We start from the raw sequence: 22,255 nt of genomic DNA, 5'->3' as shown, positions 1-22,255 counted from the left end.
ACATCAAAATTATTTTTAGGTATTTCTAACTTGGGACGTATGGTTCATCACAATCTAAAACTTCTATATTATGTACCCTGTACCCATTTTAATGGAATAACTTTTACATCTTCTTTGCAAATAAAGCATGTTTCTTTTCTTTTAAAAACAAAAAACAGTTGCCATTTTAAAGTTTTCCTTAAAAACAGTTTTGCTAAGGGATAAAGTTCTTTCAATGCTGAGAAAACATCTTTTTTGTATTATTAACTACTATAGTGTTAGCTCGTCTTAAAAAGTTTTAGGGACAAATGAAATTAGTTCAAAGAAGGATAGAAACTTTATCTCCAAGCACTTAATATTTGTGTGAAATATCTCTCTGTATTTTATATTTTAAATGCACTAAATCACATGCAAATAATGTATATGATTATAAGAATCCCCATTTTTTAGATTTTAGAAGTACACAATGAGTCCTCTTGAATATTTTTCTTGCCATTACAATCTGAAACCTGAAAGTGATAACTGAGCAAAATGATATCCAAGGATAAAAGGTAAATTTTTACCTGTGATGGCTTACCTGTTATTTGTTTCAGATGATTCCAGAAGATTAAATCAGAACAATACTTGGACCATTTAAAATGTAGATATATACTGCACAAACAACAGCCTTGGCGTTATGATTACTTTTAATAATTCACACACTAAATATAATAGGAACAAGGAATACCCACCTTCTAACGATGACGATACTCTCGCTCTCGGTCACGCTCTCGGTCACGGTCTCGGTCACGATCACGGTGTCTCTCTCGTTCCCTGCTTCTCTCTCTGTAATAATCATCATGACGATCTCTACTACGGGATTTATGGCGCCGACTCTTTTCTCGTGATCTACTATGGTCCCTTTCTCTTGATCGTTCACGTCTTCTAAAAAAAATTACTGGATTAATGCTCTCCATAATTGGATTAACTTAAAAAGATACTCAGTATAATTGTCCTTCCCTTATTGGTTGTTTCACTTTCCATGGTTTTAGTTACCTAGTCAACTGGTCTGTAATTATTAAATGGAAAAATCAGAAAATAAAAAAAATCCAGTAAGTTTTAAATTGCATGTTATTGTGAATAACACGATGAAATCTTTCATGATCCTGCTCCATAACCGCCTGAGATGTTAATCGTCTTTTTGTCCAGTGTATCCAAACTGTATATGCTGTCTGTCCTCAGTAGCTGTCAAAGTTATCTGATCAACTACTATGGTACTGCAGTGCTTGTGTTCAAGTAACATTTATTTTACTTAATAATGACCCCAAAGTGCAAGAATGCTGCTGGCTGGCAATCTGGATATGGTTCCTTTAATTGATAAGGTAAAGTTCTTGACTTAATGAGGAAAGAAAAAAAATGTTGAGTTTGCTAAAGTCTACAGGTTAAGAACCCATGAAACTGTGAAGGAAAAAGTTGCGCTAGTTTTGCCAACACACCTCAAAATGCAAAAGCTATAGGTATAGAGTGCTTAGTTAAAATGTAAAAGAGCTGAGCAACAGTGGCTTATTCCTATAATACTAGCTACTGTGGGAGGCTAAGACTGGAAGGATTGCTGTTCCAGGCCAGCAAGGGGGTGTGTTGCAGACCAATGGAAAAGTGTCTGTCATTACTATTTTAATAGGAAGATTATGGTCCACCCCAACCTGGGCAAAAAGTGAAACCCTATCTCCAAAATAACCAGAGCTAAAAGGGCTGGAGACATGATTCAAGCAGTAGAGTGCCTGCCTAGTTAACAAGAAACCCTGAGTTCGAACCCCAGTACCACAAAGACATACACACACACACACACACAAAAGGAAAAGACAATGTGGACTTTAATCTGTTATTTCAGATATCCACTGAGGTCTTGGAACAAATCCCTTGCAAATGGGGGAGTAGATGTATTTTGGTGATTAAAAAATCTAAGGCAAAAAATTCTGCTGGGGGCATGGCTCAAGTGGTAGAGCACCAGGCCTGTGAGTGCAAAACTCTGAGTTCAAACCCCAGTACTGAGAAAGAAAAAAGAAATTCTTGAAGGACTGGGCATGGCTTAAAACAGATTCTGAACAGACAAAAAGGTAAAGGAGAATTTCAAAGCATGTGTTTCAAGCTTAAGAACATCTAGAATACAGTTTTTTTGTTATAAAATTTGCAAAATTACTCAACATACAGTGGGGCTTGAATATAGATTATCACCTATTAACATAAATTACCTACACTTATACAATCAGCCTTCCCATATCCATGGATTCATAGATTTAACCCACATGGATTGAAAACATTAAAGAAAAAAGACCACAGCTATACTAAACATGCACAGAGCTTTTCTCTACCATTATTTCCTAAACAATACAGTACAACAACTTACATAATATTTACACTGTATTAGGTATTACCAACATATGACTTATTGTGAACACTATACTCTACAAAAACTTTCATATGTGTATCTGGAGAGGGAAAGAAGGCAGAGGAAAAGCTTAGTAATTTTGACCAGTAGAAAAAATTGGTATTGTATTCACACTGAATTTAATAAACAAAAATGTTTTCATGAGCTGCCTTTTGTTGTTTAAATTTCTAATTTAAATTAGAAATTCTAATTTCACAAAAAGGAAAGAACAACTCTAATAATTTAAGTAAGAATACTTTTACCATGTATTTCTGAACTAAATATTAAGTGCCAGCCAACTTGCTCAATATACAAGTTCTTTGTTTGTTCTTAAAATGAAGACAACATAGGATAGTCTTTAGCTATGACAAATTTGTTCAGACACAAAGATCTTTACACCAGGCCAAAAGCTAATAATAAAGTTGGAGACCATGCCACAGACAAGCTTCTTTTCTTTAACTTAATGAAGATTCTCCCTCCAAATAAAATACATCAAAAACAGATCTAAGAATATGATATGAAGATTAAAGGTCTTTCAAAAATACAAAAATTTCGGGTGGATGGGGAGGGGTTGTGGGGCTGAGACCTCACTTCCCCTCCTCCCCCTTGCCTTGATCCCCTATCCCTGGGGCTGTTTGCTAAAACAGTAAAAAAAAAGACAAAAAAAAAAAAAATTCAAGATTGGTTAGTAGTAATGCTTGAAAAGGAAAACTACTTAATTTAAATAAAAATTATCTATTATAAAACATCATTCATTCATTCACAACTCTCATTCAAGAAACCTTTATTCTATACCAGGCAATGTTTTGTTTTGTTTTGTTTTGGGGAGGGGGGTTGTACTCAGGACCTCTGGTTTATTAGGCAAGTAATGTACCACTTGAGCCAAGCCCTCAGCCTCAGGCTATACTGAACAGGAACAGCTATTCAACATGTGTTCTAATGAGAATGGACATAGTAAGTGGTTATAGAAAGTACTATGAAAGAGAAATGAAATAATAATATGACAGACAACCGAGAGAAAAACCCTTCCCTACAAAATTTAGATTAAGTTGATACATGAAGGATATGGAGCCAAGTAGTAAACAGACAGGGAAAACAGTTCCCAACAAAAGGAATGTCAAATACAACATTCAGTGAGGTAGTGGTCAAATGCTATGACCAGGAGAAAAGAAGGGAGACCAACTTGGCAGGAGAATACTGAATAAGGGTAGAGGTATATAAGATGAGGCTAAAAAGGTAAGACTATATCGTATAGTACCTCAAGATAAACAGGTCATACAATGCCTTGTGTTTACAATTCTATTTTAAGTAAGTAGAAACTTTTGAATGATTTTAAGCACATACCTGACATTTCATTTAGAGCTGAACTCACTCTGAGTAAACAGTAAGTAAAACCAAAGTCCTAATTTAAAGTCTCACACGTTTCTCCTTTTTTTAACTAGCAGTTTCTTAAAAGACAGGAGACAGGAAAGTTTTACCTTGATCCAGAACCATATGACTTGGATTCAATTCCATGAAGGCAATCTTGTAAAGAACTAATAAGAACTTTGCAACGATCATCAGCAGATACTTTGGATTGTTTAATTAAAGAAATTGCTGTTACCAATGTCTCAATAGCACTCCCATAATCACCTACATGGGAAAGGAAAAAAGGTTGACATCAAACAAAATTTTTTTTCAAAATACCAACAAATGAATGTTGGGGATTTTACAAAAAGTAGCTCACCTTAAAATGGCCATAGAAAATGTTTGTGTTTTTTTTTCCTTTTTAAGTGTTTCAAAAAGCAAAAGCCTTTCATGTTCGTTATATAACGGTTATCATTTTGCAAATAAAAGAACAAATGAGCTGCCTTAAGGCCCCTGAACCAGCAAACCAAGGTTAATATTTAAATCTAAACTTAGTAACTTAGTATCTTTCTACTACACCGACATATGGCTTCCTTTAATGCTTTTTAAATAAATGATACATAACGATTTGGGAAAATGAAAAGATTATATATAAATGACCCATCATGAAAACTATACTTAAGTTTTTGGGTCATTCTTAATAACATAAATAAGAATTAATACTGGAAGAAATATACAAACCAGCACTGGCATCAGACACAGCTCTTGAAATAGCACTGCTTGAGATTGCCCTATTTCTATTCATGATTTCTTCAAACTCAGCTTCACTCAGTGGTGTTCTTGCAGTATCCATTTCCCTACAAAAGAAAAATAAACCTTAAATTGTAACTCAACAGATTTTCTGTAAGTTAGTAACAGTATAAACCAGTAACATCCTACTAATATAGCATTAGCAGTGTAAACCAACTCATACTAGACGTTTTTGGTAAGTGCTTAAAGACTGAAATATACTATTTTCTCTACAAAGAGAGTAAATCTAATCAAAAAATTTTACCAGTGTCTTTAAACTGAAATAAAGTAGCACCTTAGAAACCTCATCTTTCTGGAGGGCAGAAATGATTGTTTTCTACAATATGACAGATTTCTGTCACTGTTCGTATCTTTTTACTAATTAAATTATTTTCATTGTTACATATTAACTTACCTCCCAGGAGGTCCATAATCACCCCTATCATATGGTGGAGGTCTGCCATATGGATCTGTTGGTGGTGGACCTCGGCTATCTGATGTAGGCATGCCACTATTAGTTGGTGGAGGAAAGAAAGCTGGATTCACATGTGGAGCTGGCGGCGGGGCACCTGGAGGTGGTCCCGGAAGATGCGGAGGAGGAGCAAGTGTAAGGGGTGGCCCAAGAGGACCAGGTGGGCGAGGAGGAAAGGGGCCTGGTGGTGGAGGTGGTCCCTGTTGTGGAGGTGGTGGACCAGGAGGGGGGCCGTAGCCTGGAACTGGAGGTGGAGGCCCAGGAGGAAGTGGACCCAACGGAGGTTGCCCAAAAGGTTGTCCAGGAAAAAGAACTGGTGGTGGAGGGCGATCTCCTCGATTAGGAGGCCCAGCTAGAGGAGGAGGCAGAACCTGACCAGGAGGTGGAGGACCTGGTGGGCCAGGTGGGCCTGGAGGACCTAAGGGTGGACGTGGTGGAGTCTGTCCAGCTATAGAATAAAGGGGGAGGGGAAAAAACTTCAATTATAAGGATATTTTAAACTCATATGCCAATATTACACTTTCAAAGCATAACTTATAGACCATGTTTCTTTTTCTTTAAATGAAACCCATACTAACAACTACAAAGGTAAAGGATATCCTTACAAATTTAACTAGCTCAATTTATGCTTAAGAAAATTATTAAAACAAAAACTAATTTAAAAAATCTTATAACACTTAGAGATATTTTCCATCTTTCAGCATACACACACTTCTTACAGTGAAATCACCCACCTTATATTCTACTCTGATGCCAAGCTAGAAAGTGAAACAAGGAAAAAATGGTCTTGAAAGGATTTTTTAAGAGGTAAGAAAATAAGACGGATGTAAATATTCTATATATAAGTCAAGCAAGTTTGGAGAAAAATAAAGACCTTTTAGGCCAAAAATGGGTATTTCCTCTATGCTGTGCCCCATATGCCATGGAATCCTAGTTTCCAGGAACAAAGGCCGAGTTCCTTTAACAAGATGCTTGATCAAATTTCCTGGATTCCAAAAATAGTATAACAAGGAGAGTAAGTCACATTAATAATGCATTACTTGGAAAAAAAAGAGAAAAGGAAAAGAGGTATCAGGTAGACACATTTTATTCATATAATATAAAAGAAGTTTTACCTGGAAAAGGTGGGGGTGGCCCTCCTGGTCCTGCTGGCCCAGGAAATCTGTCCCCACCAGGAACAGCCCCTGGGAAACGGCCCCGTCCTCTACCACCTTGTGGAAATGCTGCACGTGAACTGCCTCCTGGAGGACCAGCTTTACCTTCCCCAGACATTTGTCCTGATTGTGTAGCTGCAAACATTCAAATACTCATAAATAGCACTTATTAAAACCATTCTCTGAAATGTAACCACTGTTATAAGAAACAATTCTACTTCAAAGTTCATTTATACTACCTAGTAACTCGCAGATGCCTTCAATCTGTGCAACTACTTGAGAAGCATTAGATAGGAAAACTTCACATCTATTTAAATACTCTTTTGAAGTCATGAAATACTCAGTTTTTAATTTATTTCCATTGGGTATGAGTTACTTTCAAAATGCCAGTACTCTGCAGCAGCCAAGACCAAAATTCTTCAATAGAAATAATAATTTCAGTATCACAGATCATTTAAATTTTGTAATACAGTCTTAGTCTTAAGTGCTAAAATATTTTTTTTTAAAGACAACCACTTGAATTTCTGTTAATTACATGGCCCTTCATCTTATCTCTTTAAATGCTAACACTTGTAAGTGTGTAGTGATAAATCTCTTCTACATCCACTTTACCAAATGGTGAAAGGTCTTGGTGCTAAGAAGAAATCAATGAATATTATCTGGGTATCAGTTAACTTTCCTCCATCATAACATAAAGCTTTCCTTCAATCTAAGGATCAGAATGTAGTTCTTCCTTTCTCTAAAATGGGAATGATAGTACAAGAATGGCAGCACTACAGAACTTGAACACTGCCCTATAGTACTGGGTTTAAAGAAAAATGAAACAGGTTCCTGATATAGTCATAACCAGTGATTAAATCAAATTAATCCAATGAGCTAAATATTAAGTTGACTTCTCTAGTATAACACCTAACAAATACTAACAATATTGGTTAAAACAGACATCTTCTTAAAAGGCCTCAGAGGGATTGCTTACTTTTCCTGGACTGCATTTCAAATTGACTCAGGAACTGTTTATTACATGGAGTTACAACAGGATTCTGACCATGAAGTTCTCTTTTAGGCAACAAATCCATTAACTTTTTTGAAGATGCTTCAGATCCAACACCAACAAGGGCAAATCTAAAAGGTGTTTAAAGGGAAGGAGATAGAAAGTGAACCAGGATTAATACTGTTACTTTCATTAAAAAAGTTAAAAAACTGAGTTTACTTTTATCTTAAAAAAAAAAAAAAGACTATTTTTTAAAGCTCTATTAGTTCATACTTTTATGTCTATTTTTAATAAAATATACAAAATTACTAATTTAAAATGACAATTCAGTGGCTTTTAGTATATTCAAAATTTTACATCCATCCCCAGTCAAGTTCAGAACATTCATCACTCCCAAAAAGAAACTCCATACATATTTGCCATCACTACCATTTCTTCCCACTCCCCCACCTCCCCATCACCCCCCCCCCACACCTCAGGGAACCATATATCCACCATCTCTAAATCTACTTTCTCTCTCTACAGATCTATTCTAGAATTTCATATAAATGGAACAACATAATATGTCGTCCTTTACAACCAGCTTCTCTCACTTAGCGTATCTTTCAAGGTTCATCCATGTTTTAGCATTTATCATTACTTCCCTTTTATGACTAATATCCCACTATAGACATGTTGCATTAAAAAGAATCCACGCACTGATTCATGGGATTTGGGTTGTTTTCATTTTTTACTGCCACAAAAACACTCCTAACATCATTAACCTCCAGGGAAGCATACATCAAAACCATTTTACACTCACCAGGATGGCTATAATCAGAATGACAATTAACAAGTGTTGATGAAGATATGGATAAACTAGAAACCTCATGCACTGATGACCATGTAAAATGATGGAGCCACCTCTGGCAAACAATCTGGCAACTCCTCAAAATGTTAAACAAAGTTACTATATAACCCAGTAATTCCACTCCTTGGTATATACAACAGAATTAAAAGTACATGTTCACACAAGGGCTGACAGAGTAGGTAAGTGGTAGAGCTCCTGCCTACCAACTGTGAGACCCCGAGTTCAAACCCCAGTACCACAAGATAAAAAAAGTATACGTTCACACAAAACTGGTACACAATAATCTTAGGTACTTTTTCCTTAATAATCAAAAGTGCAAACAATTCAAATGTTCATCAGCTAATGGGCAATTAATTTTTAAGTGCTACATCCATGATGAGATATTATTCAGCTCTAATAAGAACTGCTAATGATCTGCCATAACATGGATAAACCTTGAAAACATTATGCTACGTAAAAGAATCCAGACACACAGGACCACACTGTGTAATTTCACTTACATGAAATAACCAGAATAGGCAAATCCAAAGGTAGAAAGTTCATAAGTGGTTGTTGTTAGAGGAGAGAGGGATCAGGGAGTGACTGTTAATGACACAGGGTTTCTTTTGGGGGTGATGTTCTGAAATTAGATAGTTGAAATGGTTGCTCAACATTGTAAATACACTAAAAAAAAATCACTGAATTGTAAAAAGAGGTGAATTTTCTGGTATGTGAATTATATCTCAATAAGGAGTAAAAAAAAAAAGAAAAAACTTAAAAATATCAAATGATTACCAATTTGTACAACTCTAGGATATTCTACATTATGGAGGGGGATGTGGACTGTTAGGAGCTTAGAACCCTCTCTAATGTTCAAAACTATCCTTCACTAGATCCAGTATTCTAGCCAACAAATTCTGTTTGACCCAGGATCATCTTGGGTAACATTTAGAAACTACTTAACTGGGGCTGGAGGTAAAGCTCAGTGATAGTTTGCTTAGCATGTAAAAGGCCCTGAGATTGATATACCAAGCACACACAAAAACAACAACAATAACAAAAAAAGCCAAAAAACTCTCAATGCATTTAACAATTATTTATTGGGTACCATCTTCTATTATACCAGGCACCACTCTAGGGGTGAAGATAACAACAGTGAAAAAAACAAAATCCATGCTCTCAAGGAGTTCACGATATATTGGGAGGAGATGAAACAATAGCAAGTAAAATATAACATAACAGAAAAAATAAAGGAAATAGAGACAGATTAATAAGGCTGCTATTTTGCACAGGATGGTCAAGAAAGGGAACACTTACACAGTCTGAATACTGAATCAAGCACAACAGAGAACCAGGATATTTGGGGGGAAAGTAGACCAACAGTAAAAAGTCAGAGGTTCTACATAGGCATTTGTTTGAGAAGCAACAAAAAGTCTTAATATGACCAAAAAAAAGTGGCAGAACACCTTGTAGACTGAGATAATGGCCCTGAGTAAGACAGGAAGCCATCTGAAGATGGTGAGCAGATAAGTACTGATGTCACTTTAAAAAGTTTCTACTATGATTAGCTAGCATTTGTTGCCCTTAATGCAGAGAAACTAAAGCAGATACCTTAAAAGCAACTGAGGCCAATAGTAGAAGGGGACCAGGAACTAAAGAAAAGGTGAGATCAAAAAGAATTAACCTAGAAGGTAACACACACGCACAGGAAATTAATGTGAGTCAACTCCCTGTATAGCTATCCTTATCTCAACCAGCAAAAACCCTTGTTCCTTCCTATTATGGCTTATACTCTCTCTACAACAAAATTAGAAATAAGGGCAAAATAGTTTCTGCTGGGTATTGAGGGGGGGGAGAGGGAGGGGGCAGAGTGGATGGTAAGGGAGGGGGTGGGGGGCAGGGGGAGAAATGACCCAAGCCTTGTATGCACATATGAATAATAAAAGAAAAAAAAAAGTTTCTACTATGTAGAGTATAGACCACAGAGACTGAGTGACAGCAAGGACACCAGTTCAGAAGCTACTGCAAAAGTTCAAGTCAGAGATGATGTGGCTTAGAGCAGAAGGTAAAATGTGGTTAGACTACACATATTTTGAAAATAATCTTAGTATAAAATTTTTAGAGAACTAGACAATGTAAAATTTGCATGTTCTTCATTATTATACATCTAGTAATTTATTTAAAAAATCCAAAAATGTATCTGCTGCAACACTATAATAGGCACAAGTGTAAACAATCAAAATATCTAAAAACAAAGTGTATATTTATTACTAAATATTCTACTCTTTTTATCAAACATGATATAAAACATGTGAATTATAATACTATCTTTTGGTAAAAATATAAAGTGTAATCACCAAAATTTGATTTATCGGTAGATGGTGAGATTGTGGCATATCATTTTACTTTTTGTGTATCTGTGTTCTAAGTTAGTTTGCCTTATAATCAATGGCTACTGACTTATATTAGAAAAAAGAAAACAAAATTCTTACCCCTTTGACTGGCCATTTGCCCGATTTTCAAAAAATTTTATCTCCAAAATATCATTTACTCCCAAAGAATGAACTGCTTCAGTTAAGTCCTCATCTGTTGTCCACTGCAAAGACATTTTCAGGATATATCCAGGATTTTTATTGCTTGAATTTAGTTTTTAAAGATAAACTCAAGATAAATAAGAGAGAATTAATGCTCAGTGCATATCTAAGAGTAGTTACTACCAGTTGGAATCCAATTTTTAAACAGCAAAAAAAAAAAAAAAAATGAGACCCTAACTTCATTCCCTGATAACAGTTTTGGAAATTATGAAGTACATATCCTCAGAGATAAGTTTTTTACTCTTAAGAGTTTCTGGTTTCTTCCAGCTTTAAACTGCTATGATTTTAAATTCTTAATAAAACCAATCTTGGACTTGTCACTTCCTCCCTTTAAAGGAAAATATTTTGTAGAAAAAACTTCATATTCTGTTTGAATACAGAATGGAGAAAAAAAAAAAAACCTAACATGTATTGAGCACCTACTATGGGCTTTAAATAAACTTTTTTTTTTTTTTTTTTTTGTGGTACTAGAGCTTGAACTCAGGGCCTTCCATCACTCCACCACCAGCCCTATTTCTGTGAAGGGTTTTTCGAAATAGGGCTAGCTCTGAACTGCGATCCTCCTGATCTCTGCCTCCTGATTAGCTATGATTATAGGCATGAGCCTATTCTTAAAATGCTGGAAGTCCTATTATTCTCATTTTACACAAGATAGAGAAGGGATAAACAACTTGTCCAACATCATAAAACTAATACAGGCTGGAAATAGTATTACACTCCCATAACTGCACTGCTATTGTTTCCAATACTGTAAAGACTGCTCAGATTAGATGGCAGGAGATCGATTACCTAGTAATTGGTCAATTATGTAGAACAATTTTTAAAAGAAATGTTTACAAAAACATTTTTAATAAAATGCTACTAAAGGAGTGGAAGGGTCCAAAGTATTATTTTGACTTTTAGATACATAATTTTTAAACTACTAGTTAGATATAATAACTGAGGTGAAAAACTATAGGACTGCTCTAGAGTTTTTTTTTTTAGGTTTAATGCTAATAAAAATATAGATATATTGGATATGCAGTTAATGAGGCTCTGAACCAATACTCATAGTCTCATGAACAACACAAACTAAAAAAACAAAGTATACAGCAGTGTTTGCTTAAATCAGATTTTAAATTTAACAGAATTAAACCTAAGTCTTATTAGAAAATGAACAGTGTTTTTAAACCAAAAGTGTTATCCTATCTGTTTCTCTCCTTCTACACTTCTGAATTATAGTTTGAGACCCTACATTTTTCTTGGTAAAAACAGAATATCTGAAGTAAGGTAGGAGTAGTAATATAAAAAGGACAACTGAAGACAAAAATAATTATTTAGCTGGCAGATCTACCATCACAAAATGAAAAGACTACAAAATTCAAAGGTAGAAAAATTGGAATTAATGCCCTTTGAAAGGTACTTGTTTTTACCCTTGTAAGTGCATAAGCAAACATACAGAAAAACAAATGTAGTTAACTTCAAATTTTTACTTCAAAACCCTGAACAAAAATATTAACTATTGAAGCAGTTCAAAATCAATTGCCAATGATTTAACTCATGATAATTTTACTTACCCAAGTTAGATTTCCAATATATAACGCAATTCTCTTTCCAGTGTAAGTATAGACAACATTTGGTGCTGCTCCTTTACCCACATCATCACCAACAGTTGGTGGGAGGGTATCCATGTAATCCCGATCTTCTGGGGCATCTCCATTATTTGCAGATGGAGAGATGACATCATCATACAAATCTATCTGATCATGCCCACCATATTCTGCTTCCTAAAATACAGAAATAATGCTTTAAATTATGTAACAGTCAGAATACAACTGAATAGGTTTAAATACAAATTCATTCAACTTTTTTACTCAGTACAAGTCTTTTTCTTACTTTATGCAACAGACATGTTCTTGAATGGGAATTTTAACTAAAACTTTTCTTAGAAGGAAAATATTCTTAAGTTAACAATATATGAATGCAAGTAGACAAGTTCTATTAGAATATTTGTCGTAAGACTATTACAAACAAAAATCAGAGCCATTAGAAATCTAATATTTGACCACAAATCAACCCTGAGAAAGCTACCAGTTTCAGAGAAAGTATAATAAACTGAGCCAAAGTAAAAAAAGGAAGAAACGTGGCTATGTATGTGACTCAAAATTTCACAACACAGATCTAGGGAGCCAGGTGCCAGTGGCTCATGCCCGTAATCCTAGCTGATCAGGAAGACTGAGGTTCAAAGCCAGCCTGAGCAAATAGTTCTCCAGGCTATAAATCGAAAAAAACCCTTTGCTTACTTGACTTTTTACATATCTAGTCAAGTAAATTAGGAAGAGAAAAATGATGCAAATAAGCATCTAGTAAAAGTGCCACTGAGCGTCAGAACTAAAGCAATGCTAAAAGATGTCACTTACATCCCTAAATGGTAAGCAAGAAAGAACAACAAAAAAAAAGAAACAGATATGTGTGCAAGAGAAATGGCAGCAAAGGTTCGGTATTTGTAAATAAGCACAAGAATGCATTGTAGACATCAGCAGAATATTCAACACCATTTAAATGCCTTTGTTAACCAAAGCTTGACTAAGCCTGTAGCAGAAAAAAGGCTCAATTTTTTATCTCCCTTTCAATGTCTAACACTTAAATCACTATAAACTATTTTACCCTTATGAGGCAGAACATTTGAGATAAAAGAGAGACAATTACAAGACAACTTAAGAGTTGTCATAACTCATATGCTCTCCCATATACGCTATTTATTAAGGAACTACTATCTAAACAGTATATAAGGAAAAGCTACTAGTGCTAGGGAGTATTACATGGAAAAAGACCCAGAGAAACCATTATGAGCCCCCAAGAGTGCATAGCTATTGTTTTGTTGTACAAGAGAGAACCAGAGTAAGTTTTCCAAGAAAAAAACCTAGAAGAGGAAATATCATTTATACACATAAGCCAAAGAGACCTCAAAATTTTAACATCATCTTTAGGTAATCTGGTGCATAAAAAGCTATCCAATTTACTAATTCAACAACCAATTTTGCCATAAGGCAGAAGTCTCTAACTAAACCTTACTAAACAAGGGGACCAACACATCAAGTATAAGTCAAAGAACAAAGCTATCTTTAGCAATGAGCAGAAACTATGACAAGTCACTGAAGGCCACTGATTTTGTTTGTAAAGTATCAAATAACTTAAGAAATGGATTTTTTGTTTTTGGCTTTTTGTGGTACTGGGGTACTACAGGGCCTACACCTTTTTTTGTGTGATGGATTTTTTCGAGATAGGCTCACAAACTACTATATTCCTGGGGTGGCTTTGTACTGTGATCCTCCTGATCTCTGCCTCACTGAATAGCTAGGATTACAGACGCAAGCCACCAGCACCTTAAACAAAGTAACATATTCCAACTGCAGTAATAGTAAAAATGTGAAAAAATGAGAGTTAAGTTTTATTATGAATTTCAGTGTAGCTGAAGCTTCAGGTGGTACGGTTACGGAAGTGGTTTTGTACACTTAAGATACTAAAAAGCTTCCCATGAGTAGTAGGCACTTTAAACTCTTGCAATCGGGTCTGTCCGTCAAGTAGAATTATCTCAAAGGGAGTTGTGTTTCCATCTTTCTTAGCAGAGACTAATCGCAATATATAGCCTGGGGGACAGAAAAAAAAACATGCAAAGTACAAAAAACTGAAACTAGATTCATGTCTCTCACCCTGTACAAATATCAACTCGAAGTAGATCAAGGACCTTAATATAAAGCCTAAAACTTTGAAAACACTACAGGAAGTAGTAGGAAATACACTGGAACATACAGGCATAGGCAACAACTTCCTAAACAGAACTCTAATGGCTTAGCAAATGAGAGGAAGGATGAACAAATGGGAGTGCATCTAACTGAAAAGTTTCTGCAAAGCAAAAGAAACAGTCACTAGACTAAAGAGACTGCCCACAGAATGGGAGAAAATCTTTACCATCTATTCATCTGATAAGGGACTAAATCTATAATCTACAGGGAACTCAAAAAACTCAAACCCCAAAGAATCAACAACCCAATGAAGAAATGGGTCCATGAATTAAATAGAGAATTTTCAAAGAAAGAGGTACAAATAGATAATACATGAAGTGCTCAACTTCCCTGGCCATAAAAGAAATGCAAATCAAAACTACACTAAGATTTCATCTCACCATAGAACAGTTATCATCAAGTACACAAACAAAACAATCCTTATAAACTGTTGGTGGGAGTGTAAATTAGTATAACCATTATGGAAAACAGTATGGAGATTCCTTAAAAAACTAAAAACAGAACTGCCAAATGATCTAGTGATACCACTCCTGGCCATATAACCCAAGAAATGTAAGTCAACAGAGACACTTAAACACCCATGTTTATTGCAGCACTGTTCACAATAGTCAAGTTATGGAAACAATCCAGATGCTCTACAAATGATTAATGAATCAAGAAAATGTTCTATGTGTGTATATATACATACACACGTGTGCACACACACACACACACACAATAGTTTTATTCAGCAATAAGGAAGACTAAAACTACATGGTTTGAAGGTATATGGATGCAACTGGAGGACATCACGTTAAGTGAAGTAAGCCAGATTCAGAAAGACAAAGGTGGCATGTTTTCTCTCATATAGATCCAAAGATAAGCATACATTAAAAAAAAACATGATCATATACAAACTTATATGTAGAACATATTTGTAATAGTGGAACTACTCTATGGAAATTGAGGGGGGGAGAGAAAGAAAACAAGAATGATAGAGTCAACAAAATGGAACTACATTACATCTGTGCAGATAAAGGATCTAGTGATATGTACTGGAAGCTCTGACTAGTGAGGAGTGGGAGGGAAGGAGTAAGGGAGAGTAATGGAAGGGGTTGAACTAACCACCAAAGTAAAGTGTACTCAGAGCAGGGGTACTTCAAGAAACCCCTCTGAACGTTAACTTTAGAATTAATAACAAAAGACAGGACTGTAAGATAGGTAGTGGGGGGGGGGGTAAAGGAGATAAAGGTGAGGGAATATGGTTGATGGGTTTCACATACATATCTGAAATAGAACAATGAAAACTCTTGCAATTGCTTTAAATAAGGAGGAATGGGTGGGGGGATCTACCCAGTGTACCATTTGGAACTGTCACAATGATCCCCCCTGTATGATGAATATATCCTAATAAAAATGGAAAAAAAAAGATTGTGATTTAAAAAAAAAGCATGCAAGGGTTACTGATAAAGACTAAAAGAATTTAAATTTACACTTTCACTTATACAAAAAGGTTAAGTTTTTCCTTAGATGTAAATATATGGCAATATTTATAAAGTAATCAATTTACAAGCATTAGTTACAACTACGCTAACTTGGTGCATTACAATCACTTAGTATTTTCTTTAGTCCATGAATTCCTACTGATATTAACCAATTTTCCACACTGATATTATTCTACCAGTATTCAGATCAGCCATTTTGCCTGGTAGTTGTACTGTTTCCAAGTGGTTGAAGTATGATGCTAATTGAGACCATGGTCCTGGGGTTTGATCTCCATGTGGACTAATCTGCTTCACTCTGTTCCAAGGTCACAGCTTTTACTGCTAGTCCCAAAGGCATACATTTGGACTTGGTGAAAAAATATCAGAGAAGCTGAATACATTTGCCACCATTACTAAAAATGCAACTCCAAACAATACTCTTGTAAGAACTTTTGTAAATGTTACAATGTACCCCCAATACAGCATTAATAAAATAAATTAAATGAATAAAAATAATACTCTTTTGATGTATCAGTAAGCTTTCCTTTTCAGGTTCATTATTAACATGCCTATCTTTCACATGTAAAAAATACAGACACATTCAATTTTGTTCCCAATCAAGTAAGAAATGTGCAGGCTGGTGGAGTGGATTAAGTGGTAAGTGCACCTTCCTAGCAAGCATGAGGCCTTAAGCCCAAAACTCAGTACCGCCGAATAAAAAAAAAAAAATTACTGTGCAAAATGTTTATTACAAGTCATATACAAAGAAAGAGGTCTGTGAACCTACTAAATTTTTTACAAAGTTTTCTACTTTGTCAAAGAGAAACAGTCAACAGTACCACTGAGTTCTATTATGTGGAAGGTCTTTTGAAATAACCTTTAATGTTAATGGCAAAAACATGAAAATTTCAACATCTTCCCTCTAAGTATTTTAGATACCAAATGTTGTCCAGTCTTACCTGTTTTTCATAGGAGCTAGCTAATCATCAATAAAGCCATACATTTACATCTAACTTCCAGTAACAGCTCTAAGGGTTTGTGAAAGACTCAACAAGTAATTTTTTCATTCTCCACCATTCTAAATCACTACAATCATTCTAAAGGAGGATATATAATGTGTGGTCCTAAAACTACACTCAATACCATTTATGAATTACAGGCTACTATCAATAAAGCACAAAGACCACTTGTTTCAAAGCCTATTAAACAAAAAATAGTGGAATTGTAGTCACTCCACTTAGAAAACTATCAAGTGGGGGAGGAGTTACGTTTTGGATTTACAAAATGTATTCTACACCATGAAAGAGAAATATACTCATAAGACCAAACAGCAGATCCTCAGTTTCAGCAGGGGACTTATGTTCCGGGTAACCATCCCCCCAATGCCCTTGAGAATATCAAAATATGCAGATGCTCAAGTCCCTTACATAAAATGGTGTTGTATTTACATATAGACGATATTCTCTCAAATACTTTAAATCATCTCTAATATAATGTAAGGGCTATGTAGCTGGTATACTTTACTGTTTAGGGAATAAGAACAGAAAAAAAGTCTGTACATTTTCAGTATAAATGCAGTTTTCCCTCCAATATTTTAGATTCATGGTTGGTTGTATCCATGGACACAGAGAGCTGACTTTATTTTTTCAGAAAAATATCACTTTCTGATTATGTTCTGAGCAGGTATTAAAATTAGCCTGCAACCCCTGTGAAAAGCTCAACTAATGGAAGGAAGCCAACTTGTACTAAAAACATGCCACATAAACTACAAAGTGCACAATTCACAGGCAGCTAAATTAACTATGCTCATAAATAATAAAACTGAGTGACAGAGTTCTAGCTCCCCTAAACGTCTCTACTCATGTTTCTGAATCAATCTCTACCTACCTCATTCTGGATCTTATAGACTTATCTTAAAAACCATTTTCTATTAACACAAATTTATCAGACATAAAGTTCCACTGATATTTGTCCAATCAACTTATTTTCCATAACTGTCTAAAGTAAATAAAGACTTAATATAAAGCAAAGTGACTCATGAAGTTGACTGATGAGGACCATCTAGGTCCTCAACTCCTAAGTGAATTTTTTTTTCAGCTACTATCTCTATATCCTTTTAAATTAAGTGGTCAGATTACTAAATCAGTACTGCTATCAGTGACCTGGCAGATCTAATGCTATATTTCAATGCACAAAGTATAAATTGAGTATCCCTAACCCAAAAATCCAAAGCTTTTTCAGTGCCAACATGATACACTCGCAGTTTTAGATTTTGGAGCATTTCGGATTTCAGATTAGGAATACTCAACTGGTAAAGCTATAAAAATATTCCACTTCTAGTTCCAAGCATTTTGGATAAGGAACACACAGCCTAAGTTTTCCTGAAAATCCACAGAATTTTTCTTGATCCTCCCTTCCCCAACGAATGAAAATTCTACAAATAAAGATATACATAACAGTGGTACCTACAATATAGGATTTGTCAGTGTTATAATTATGTGTTTCTCACCCTCACCCACTACTCAAGGGCAGAGACCATCTAAATTTTATATTTCCTGTGTTATTCTGAACTGACTATTTTAAATTATTATTTAGCAACCACTATACTTGAATACAAATCTCAGTTCCAGTAAGTACACTAGAGAGAGAGAACTTCTTTCTGCTCAACTCCACATTCAAGTCATGTACAGGTTAAGTAGCTGAAATTCTCCTTTCACTAAAGCAACTAATCTCAATTTGATGACATTCAAACCCTTCAATTTAAGAACTAAAGAGCACCCATGAAGAATAGCCAAGTTCCTTGTGCCTTTCCCCTCTTCATTCCCCCATTCTTAAATTCATTTAGTAATCAGAGTAATTGTAATACAGCTTCACTAACATATTCTCACCCCTTTCCCAAACAAGAGTCTTCTTCTAAGACTCTTGAATGCCTCACACTTTTTGAAATAAGTTAATGCTGGGCTTTACCAATATAAATATTGCTTCATAAAACTTTAGCCATTTAACATAGTAGGAAATGGAAAATATATGACTACACAGAAATTAAAAAGTACACAAATATAATTAAAACTGCATCTTACATTGGACAAAGAATTTTTAAAATATTTACTGTAACTTAGAAGTCAAAGTTAGTAAAGATTAGCTAACATTTAATACTGAAAAATATTTTACTCAACTTCAGTCAAATAATAGTCATAGTTTACTACAACAGCTAGAAGAAATAAGGTCGCCAGCTAAACGAGTATGGATTAAATTAGCCAGAAATAATTTTGTGGTTACATGTAATTCTGGGAAGATTTCAAAAAAAAAAAAAATTTTTTTTTCAATGACAGTGACAGTTTTTAAAAACAGGACAAACTTTGAAAATGACTAATAATCCTTGTGTGGCCACTTTTTGTTCAGGAATAAACACAGCAAGCAGATTAGAGGCCAAACACATGCAAAATATCACAATCTTCCCATTAATCTATTCAAACATAAAAGATTTTACTGGTAAAATTATACAACAATGTGTTAGATATAATGTTATAAGTGCAAGTCAATAAAAGTTAACATTAAAAAAAACCCCACAAAGTTCCTCATTTAGTCTACAAAATTTTAATCTCTTCTTACCTCCTGCTTAGCACTAGTTACTGCACAGAGATAAAGTATTACTCCATCTAGCCATGTGGATAAGGGTGATAGCCCTCCTCAAAGTAAGTATGCAGAAGTCCAAAAATATTTTATGGGAAGGAACTGAAGAAAACCTAACTCCTAAAAACGGTACCCCAATTCTTTCCTTATTATGCCTGGAAAGGTAAAGCAATGGATTCTTTCAGTGGTAAAGCTAATGAAAACTGTCTTGAATACTTAATGGATCCTTTACTAGCAATTATGGCCCTCTTTTGAATGTGAGGCAACACCCACTTGACAACTAAAAGGCAAAGAAATTTCCTAGAGATCTCCGTCTACTGACCTTGAAAGCATTACAATCTGCGTAGCACTCAAGGAAAATTTGTAATTTGAAAATGACACAGCTCAGGCACAAGTTATTCAAAATACAAGCAAAATAAAAGTCATATTTTATAAACTTAACATTTTATTACAATGGGTTACAAACAGGTCCAGTTTTTAACGAAACAATAAACATTTGAAGCCTATAGTCAGAAATTGTCTAGACAAAGTCAGCCCTGAAAAACACAACAGTAAGGATGTCTGAGTTTAACTATTTTTTTTTAAACCTTGAGTCCCCACTCACAAATATTTAATGAAAGGGGGTGAAGGACTACTTTAACCAATGGAATTTTACTAAACTTCTTACACGGGTCTGGGAAATACATTTTAAAAAGGGGGGGGGGGAGAAAAAAAAAAAGGTTTTAGGTGCACGGCCGTTAAGCATAATTGCGTTTTAAAATGTGCTGGTGCACCGAATGCAGGAAGACGTGAACACAGCGGGCTGGCGCTCACACGTCGCCCCGCGGCGACAAGGATGCTCAGGGCGCCGCAGTCGGCGGGTCCTTTCGGCCTTGGATGGCTGAGGACCTAAAGGGCTCCTCACTTTCTCCAGTCCCCCCGAGGCGGGGGGGGGGGAGGGGGGAGCGGGGAAGACAACTGGCTTTTCAAACCCCAGATCGCAGCCACTGCAAGCTGCACCCGCAGCATTTCGGTGGGACGCTCGCTGTCAGTCTCGGACCTTCAATCGGACCACCATCTTTTTGTTCTAGCCCACCACCGCGCCTCCAAGTGTCCCTGGAGCGCAAGCCATGTTCCTCCACGGGGATTCTCCCCATAAAGCCTCATCACTTCGGCGCCTCAAAGACACCCCAACTCTGAAAGGCCACCCCCAGGTCCCAAAGTCGGCGGACTTGTTGCAGACGCGCCCACGCCTCGCTGCCTTCACGCGGGGAGCGGGGAGCCGCCGCAGGGCGCCACGCCAAAACGTGTCGCATACGCGAGCAGAGCCCAGGAGACCCGGCGCGCGGGATACAAAGGGCTGTGAACGCGGCCTTCCATGAGGCGGCCGTGCGCGGACAGCGACACAAAATGGAGCGACGCGAGGAATCGGAGCCCGAGCGGCAGGGCCGAGCCGGGGGCCGGGGGACCGGGCAGGACGCAGCGACGGGCACGCGCCCCGCCGGGGCTTCCCCTTCGGCCCGCGGCGGGGGAGGGGGCGCGGCGGCCCGTTCTCCCCGCCGCGCACACGCGGCCTAGCGCGGCGGGAAGCGCCCGCTGGCCGCCGCCAACAATGGGGCGGGAGGCGGCGGCAAGGGAGGAGCCGGCGGCGGCTGCACGGAGACCGGCGTCCGCGCTCCAGGACCCGAGGCCCGCAAAACGACGCGGTAGAACGGAGGGGCGAAGGGGCGCCGGGTCGGTGGCGCGGCCCAGAAGCAACAAGGGCGCACGGTCTGCAGCCGCGCCGGCTCGCGGGGCCCCCTCCCCGCCCCCCCTCTCCCCGCGGTCCCCGGTCAGCGTCCGGGCCGCAGCGCCGCCCGCGTTGGCGGCGGGACCCCCCGGGCCCTCACGTACCTGGTTGAACTCCTCGCCCACATCCGCGTAAATGTCTATGTGGTCCACACCGTCCGCCATCTTCCCTCGGCCTCGGCCGCCGCCGCCGCCTCCTCCTGCAGGTCCGCCCGCCGCGGCAGCAGCAGCGGATCTAGCGGCGGGGGCGGGGCGCGCTGCGTCACTTCCGAGGCCGGAGGCGGGGCGGCAGGGAGGCCGGGGTTCTGCAGCCCTGTTGCTCGGCGGGCTGAGGGGCCGCCGCGGTCGCCGCGGAGGGCACGGGCCGTTTCTTTTGTGTGTGTGGAACAGGCTGGGGGCGGGGCTGGGGACAATTCCTGGTCCTACTCGCGCAAGTCGCTTATCAGAGGGCCCCACTTGTTTCCAGGGGGTGTCTTCACCGTGCCTCTGGCACATTTTTTAAAAAATATTTTCATTTTCAGTTTTTCTTGCCCTTTTCCTGTCTGAGGCTTCTGGAAAATGCCCACGATTAGATGCATTCTGTGAGCGCCTCAATGCCTGATTCCTGCATCTTTAGACCAGCGGGGTTTTATTTGCATCGTAAGCGCAGGGTACCCGCGGGTGGTTAGCTCGTGTTGCGAGCACACGGTCCGCTGTCTGTCAATCATGGTCATCTCTCCTCTTACTCCCCCACTCCCGCCCCTTACCCCTCCTTTTTCCTCTTTAGATCTGCGATCGGTTTTCTCTGGCATGATTCAGGTGCGTCTTACCTGATCTTAGAGCTCATACATACACGGCAAGGTAGGGGTATCTTGAGGTCAGGAGTTTCTCTCCTAGAATCAGAACGTCTGAGCCGGAAGGAAACTGAAAAAGGTGTCTTTAGGTTCAAACATCCCATTTTACAGATGAGGGAACTAAGGTCTAGTATAACCTAAGTGATTTTGAGGCAGGCTAAGGTAGGAAAAGTTTGGGACTCTTAAAACATATATGACTTAATATTGTATTT

The 22,255-nt window shown here is 37.7% G+C and overlaps 1 protein-coding gene across 4 annotated transcripts in view; it reads right to left on the bottom strand.

Annotated features, from left to right (window-relative positions):
* Window positions 1-21,473, bottom strand: part of Cpsf6 (cleavage and polyadenylation specific factor 6) — a 32,286-nt gene extending 10,813 nt beyond the window's left edge. Inside the window, exons 1-10 of one of the 4 annotated variants that reach the window (XM_020174580.2) lie at window positions 21,316-21,473; window positions 12,119-12,328; window positions 10,461-10,564; window positions 7,125-7,270; window positions 6,110-6,283; window positions 5,869-5,979; window positions 4,938-5,442; window positions 4,475-4,590; window positions 3,865-4,018; window positions 711-903 (exon numbers count right to left, since the gene is read on the bottom strand). In XM_020174580.2, coding sequence (XP_020030169.1) covers window positions 714-903; window positions 3,865-4,018; window positions 4,475-4,590; window positions 4,938-5,442; window positions 5,869-5,979; window positions 6,110-6,283; window positions 7,125-7,270; window positions 10,461-10,564; window positions 12,119-12,328; window positions 21,316-21,375 — 1,770 coding nt within the window. In that variant the 5' untranslated portion in view covers window positions 21,376-21,473 and the 3' untranslated portion in view covers window positions 711-713. The remainder of the gene's footprint in view (window positions 1-710; window positions 904-3,864; window positions 4,019-4,474; window positions 4,591-4,937; window positions 5,443-5,868; window positions 5,980-6,109; window positions 6,284-7,124; window positions 7,271-10,460; window positions 10,565-12,118; window positions 12,329-21,315) is intronic. The other 3 variants (XM_020174581.2, XM_020174582.2, XM_020174583.2) reach the window with 3 other exon arrangements.
* Window positions 21,474-22,255: the final 782 nt, after the last annotated feature.

Source organism: Castor canadensis, chromosome 8 (genome assembly GCF_047511655.1).
Source record: "Castor canadensis chromosome 8, mCasCan1.hap1v2, whole genome shotgun sequence".
Taxonomy (NCBI): Eukaryota; Metazoa; Chordata; class Mammalia; order Rodentia; family Castoridae; genus Castor; species Castor canadensis.
Note: the sequence above shows the minus strand (reverse complement) of the source record. Positions and strands in the feature narration are given on the sequence as shown.